At 43.3% G+C, this 6,001-nt stretch overlaps 1 protein-coding gene across 2 annotated transcripts; it reads right to left on the bottom strand.

The window, feature by feature from the left end:
* Positions 1–464: 464 nt before the first annotated feature.
* On the bottom strand, positions 465–5,345 carry LOC124681866 (glycine-rich RNA-binding protein RZ1C-like). 2 transcript variants are annotated; one of them, XM_047216645.1, is made up of 3 exons: positions 5,136–5,345; positions 962–1,793; positions 465–646 (listed from the first exon to the last, which is right to left on the bottom strand). In XM_047216645.1, the coding sequence occupies exons 1-3, from the start codon at positions 5,244–5,246 to the stop codon at positions 636–638; spliced, it is 954 nt and encodes a 317-aa protein (XP_047072601.1). In that variant the 5' UTR covers positions 5,247–5,345; the 3' UTR covers positions 465–635. The 2 variants fall into 2 exon arrangements, with proteins under 2 accessions (XP_047072601.1, XP_047072602.1); XM_047216646.1 differs by lacking the exon at positions 5,136–5,345 and adding an exon at positions 2,493–2,952.
* Positions 5,346–6,001: the final 656 nt, after the last annotated feature.

The raw sequence follows: 6,001 nt of genomic DNA, 5'->3' as shown, positions 1-6,001 counted from the left end.
TCTCGAGTCAGTGGCTATGATTGCCGACTGGACCCGCTTTACAACATCTACCAGAGTTTTCTCTCTTCCTTCCACCTTGAAGCTGTCCAGGTCAATACAATTTGCACAAACGATTAAAGAAACAAAACAAAAAAAAAACTCATTCCTCAAGTCCAATTCACGTCCTATGACGGAGACTGAGAAAAAGTCCGAAACAACATGCCTATGAAACTTCACTCATCTACTCTGCCTCTGGAGATCATTTCCTGCAGACTCATTCACCTATGTCTGCTTCTGGAGAACATTCCCAGTCATCTGGTGAACATTCCCAGTCACTGTTACTGAAATACGAGTATAACCTTAGCAAATCCACCATGACAGCAACGACGGCAGGGGAACTGGATTTCATAAATTCAGACCCATGATAGCATGCAGAACTACCGAAAGTATTCAGCAAGGTAGCACAACCACCAATAACCAGGCCATGACGGTTGAACTCAGCATCAAAACAGTCTGCTGAATAAAACTGAACCAGTGCGAGTACCATCTGTAATACAGAATAGAGATAACCGTTCCACAGTACCCATTAAGCATTCAGCCCATGCCAAACTGAAAGGATTAAAGTGCAAATACATAACTTGCTTGTAGCAGCTCCACTAGAAGCGATATAACCTTAGCAAATCCACCATGACAGCAACCACGGCAGGGAAACTGGATTTCATAATTCAGACCCATGATAGCATGCATAACTATAGAAAGTATTCAGCAAAGGTAGCACAACCACCAATAACCAGGCCATGACAGTTGAACTCAGCATCAAAACAGTCTGCAGGATAAAACTTAACCAGTGCGAGTACCATCTGTAATACAGAATAGAGATAACCGTTCCACAGTACCCCACATTAAGCATTCAGCCATGCCAAACTGAAGGAATTATAGTGCAAATACATAACTTGATTGTAACAGCTTCACTAGAAGCGATCCTCATAGCGTCCTCCTCCCCTGCTGGGGCGATCGTACGGGCCAGGCCTCTCCCTGTAGCTTCCTCCATCGTAGCGAGCAGGCCCTCCACTGCCGTAGTCAGCACCACCACCACGTGGACCATCCCTGTCATAGCCACCGCTGATGCCACCCCTAGGGCCATCCCTGTCATAGCTTGCACCACCCCTTGGGCCACTCCTGTCATAGGCGCCGCTGCCACGCACCGGGTCTCTCTCATAGCTTCTCTCCCGCTCCCTGCCGTATCCTGCACTTGGCTGATAGCGATCTGGAGCAGCAACATACCTGTCTGCACCAAAGCGATCACCTCCAGCGGGGTACCGGTCACTGGCATAACGGTCACGGCCCCCGTCATACCTGTCTCTGCTGTCAACAGCATCACGATATCCATAACGGCCACTATCATAGCGGTCATCCCCATAACGATCACCAAACCTGTCTGCTCCAGAAAAGCGGTCTCCCCTGCCGCCGCCACCACCACCACTGAACTTGGAAGGGAAACGCCCAGATCGACCACTGCCAGGATTGGGGCAGTCACGGGCCCAATGGCCAGAACGGCCACACTCAAAGCAGTTGCCAGGGAGTGGACCATCACCCTTGGGGGCACGATAATCCCCACGTTCACCGCCACCACCACCACTGGTGTACCGTGTGTCATCTGTATTCATCTTGGGCTCAGCTCTGTTCACTGAAATAGTACGGCCGTCCAACTCTTTGTTGTGCATATCATTGATAGCTTCCTCAACTGCCCGTGGATCTGAAAACGTCACGAAGCCAAAGCCACGGTGGCGGTTTGTGTGTCTCTCCAGCATGATCTACAAAAAGAAATATTCAAGAATCAGGCTACATACAGAGACAGGCAGAATATAGGAAGCATCTCCCCACGTTTAAATTCAAGGTGGATCAGCAGAGGGCAAAATTATTGAATTTCATTAAATAATAATTTAGAGTTACAATAACATTTCAAACTAAAGTTTGTTCAGAACTGTAGCATAAAACAACTTATACAAGACTTGCCAAAAGAGAAAAATGGACTTCTTTTTTTTACTTTGACAACGTAACAGAGGAAAAAAAAAGCAATGGGCATGCAGCTAAGTCTCCTACAGAGAGCATATAATAGTAAGCATCTCCTCTATTTAAATTAAGGGATGTAGCAAAGGGAAAATATACTGAATTTCAGTAAATGATAACATGGGCTCAGTATGAAAAAAACAGTTACTACTTACAACAACATTTCAAGAATAGTTTGTTGGAAACAGCAGCATATACAACTTATAGAAGACTTGTCACACACAGAAAATTGCGATATTTTTACTTTGACAAGGTAACGGAAAAATAACAATGTGCATTCAGCTGTGAGTCCAAAGAAGATAAGTCTCCTACAAAGAACCATGTTTTTCATTTGTGTAATGAGTAACCATAAGCTAAGGAAATGAAAATATAATCACATCATACATATATAAGAATATTTTGTGGACAAATTTAGGATGCTTGACAGGAAACATAATCATTACCTTCAGAGCAGTATAGGCATTAGGTTATTCATAGTTTCAATAATTCAATAGACGAATCAAAACTGCCACATAACTGGCTGGGTGTAACTGTAGCTCTTTGTGACTGAGCAGATCCAAAGACAGCAAAGCTCATTGTCACTGACAAGCAGTTGGCAAACAAACATCAAGCAACACTGGCTACTCCAACCAAACAATCATTGCTGCTACCACTTTCTGCTGATACCTCTACATACTAGATTCCTCTTGGGAAACTCTCCGTGTTTGGATTCCTAAGGGACATATCATACTAAACCTATTGTAGCATACTAGAAGTTGAGAAGCAATCAACTTCAATTGCCGCAAAAACATCACGAACCAGGCATGCCTCAAGGTTCATGATACGCCCCTCATATGATATCATCATACTACACTACAAATATAAACCAGTTTAGTGGTATAGCTCCATATATTAGTCTTTCACTTCAGCTGAGAGCAGCATTCTCGGGACGATCACTGGTGTCCAAAACACTGTCATGCTGGTCGATAAGATCACATCTTCCATCGTATGAAAAACAGCACATGAAGACCACAGACATCAATATCCAACAAGTGCAAGTGGTTGAAGGTGTGGGTTGGTTGGGATAACTGCTAGCATCAAATGTTGCTTCATCAGTTAGCCTGTTAGCCTTCAGACATCGTTCAATGAGCACTACATGATAGCAGTGATTCACCACAAACTAATCTGGAATTTCAGCTCAGCTCAGTTTTCGTCACACAAGTTACCAGCTGTTGCTGCACAGTTTACTGCTTAAAATATTTGGTGGCTAATAAGACGAGACTGCACAGTACAAACATGTTTTAACACTCAACTGTCACAAAAATTCATATGCATACAATCTAAAAGGCACACAAAACAACTTTTAAAACGTATTTAGATGACTATATGATATGCATGCTTATAAATGAACATGCGTACCCAGAAATGCGGCAAGGCCATGATTGCAGAAAAGAAGGTCTACTATGCTCTGTCAAACTAACAGAAAACGGAACATTTTTTAGCCCAGGATGTACAGAGTACTGACATACCAACCAAATCAAGGCACTCATATCACATCACAAACAGGAAAAAAACATGTCAGCAGATGTGCAGATTCCTAATCGCATGGATGCCATATGACAGTAAATGAGTAACATGGTCACTGAATACTAAATACAATGTCACAAACACAAACATATAGAAAAAAATTATTACGTATATTATCAGCTAATCAAATCAGATTAAAATGGAAGATTCAAAACTGTTGTCATGTTTCCATTGAACAATGAGCTGCCACAGTTGACTGATCTCCTAGGTGCACTAAAAATAGCAACCGCTGAACAATCTGTTGAGCCTCTTTCCAACTGCAGACTATCAACTGTGGTGTTGGCATAATAGAATTTCAAAATGGCAAGGGATGCAGAGAACAACAAAAGCCACAGAGCAGCTGCAGGTACTCCTTGTCAAGTGATACCAAGAATACTGCAACAAACACCCTGTTTCTTCTATCAGACCACAAGCTGAATGAATGTCAGAACGCGGTCAATAGCAAGATTGATCTGTTCTATCGGACCACAAGCTGAATGAGTGTCAGAACGCAGTCAATAGCAAGATTGATCTGTTCTATCGGACCACAAGCTGAATGAATGTCATAACGCAGTCAATAGCAAGATTGATCAGGTGTCCCCTCGTTACTGGATCAAATTTCACAGGTCACAATATTCACTGCAGGAATTAAACTGTAACGAACAGCATCACCATGACCTCTTGGCAAAGCAATTCGGACCCTAAGTTTTTTCCTCACAGTGCAGTAACTAGCTGCTTTCTTCCCACAAAACGCTAACACAGATTATCTGGAAAGCTGCTCTTTTAACGAACAAAAGAACCCCTGTTCTATCAAACTTCACAAACGTGCCAGCTCATTTGGCTTCACACTATGAGTAGCTGATAAAGACCACTATCAGAACCAGCAATGGAAGCTAGAAGAAAAACAAGAACAGTGAGCAATCCTGTTGTGGCTAAGACTCATGAACACAAATATACAGTGTGTGATATACAAAATATTGTCAACGATAAATTCCACCAATACCTTATGTTTCCTCCTTCTTAGTAGAAAATATCATGCTTCATGGTGTGTTTGGGAAGATTTTGAGCATGTACGATTATTTTCTTATAAAGTGCAAACCCGCAAACTACTAGCCCCAGTGTGTGATATACAAAAAATTGTCAACGATAAATTCTACCAATTCCTTATGTTTCCTCCTTCTTAGTAGAAAATATCATGCTTCATGGTGTGTTTGGGAAGATTTTGAGCATGTACGATTATTTTCTTATAAAGTGGAAACCCGCAAACAACTAGCCCCACCCCCCCATGGAGAATTGAGCCAATGCTAGCTACATGAAACAATTCTCTCATCTCTCAGTTCCTTGTTCAGATCCAGATAAGGCCATGAAATTAGCATGACCCTATTGCAAGGGAATAAGAAAAAGCACCCCCCTTTGACCATGTACGTCAGATTCAGCTTTACTCATCAACACAAGCACAGATCTACCAGCTTCGTAGATAAAATAACAGAAGAAACACATGCAGCAGATAATACGGGGCAACGCGGAGAAGGGTCCGATACCTGTGCATCGACGACCTTGCCGAAGCGGCGGAAGGCGTCGGAGAGCTTGCGCTCGTCGGTGTGGAACGAGAGGCCGCCCACGAAGATCCGGCCGTCCTCCTTGCCCGCCATCTCCGTCGGTTTGTGGGAGGATTAGGGTTTGGGTGGGAAGAGGAGACGCCGAGACGACGACGGTGAGGCTATGGCGGAACAAGAAGGGGAGAAAGAAAAGAGAAGCGAGCGCTAGGGTTTGGGTTCCGGTCGGTTTGTTTTGGGTTCGGTTTCCTGGGCCATGGGCCACTGGTGTTTCCGTAACTGGGCCGGCGGCCTTATCGGGCCTCCGTGTAAGTTGTAATAAATTTTTTGGAAAGAATAATAAATTCTCAACCTCAAAAGAAAGAGTAATAAATTATAAAAAAAAGTTTCTCATTCCCCGCACCTCCTTAGTCGCCCATCCTCCACCGCCCCTCTCTGCTGCTGCTCCTCTTTCGCCCCCAATCGAGCTAACAGAGCTAGTTGTTATGGCCTCGAGTTGAAGCTTGAAACGGCGTATCAAGTTCTAGAAGCCAATGTCCATAAAAGGAATTGTTTTCGGAGATTAAATCTGGCGCCAGCGAGTCCCTAGTGAGTCCAATTTCCTTGGGTGATCATATTGGTGCTACATATTGAAGGTGGGTATTTTATGTTGTACGGAGTGTATGTTTGTTCAGCATCATACATGCTCTTTTTTGGTTTGCTGCAAACACACGAGCTACATTAAGTATGTGTGTATGGTGCAATTGATGTGTTCACGTTGCAATGATTTTTTTCTATTTGTTGCAAGTGCATTTCACATTGTTACGAACAATGACTTCTTATGTTGTATGTGTGCCTAATGGTTTTTCTAC

Source organism: Lolium rigidum, unplaced genomic scaffold, assembly GCF_022539505.1.
Source record: "Lolium rigidum isolate FL_2022 unplaced genomic scaffold, APGP_CSIRO_Lrig_0.1 contig_5788_1, whole genome shotgun sequence".
In the NCBI taxonomy this organism is placed as follows: Eukaryota; Viridiplantae; Streptophyta; class Magnoliopsida; order Poales; family Poaceae; genus Lolium; species Lolium rigidum.
This window is presented reverse-complemented; position numbering and strand designations above follow the sequence as displayed.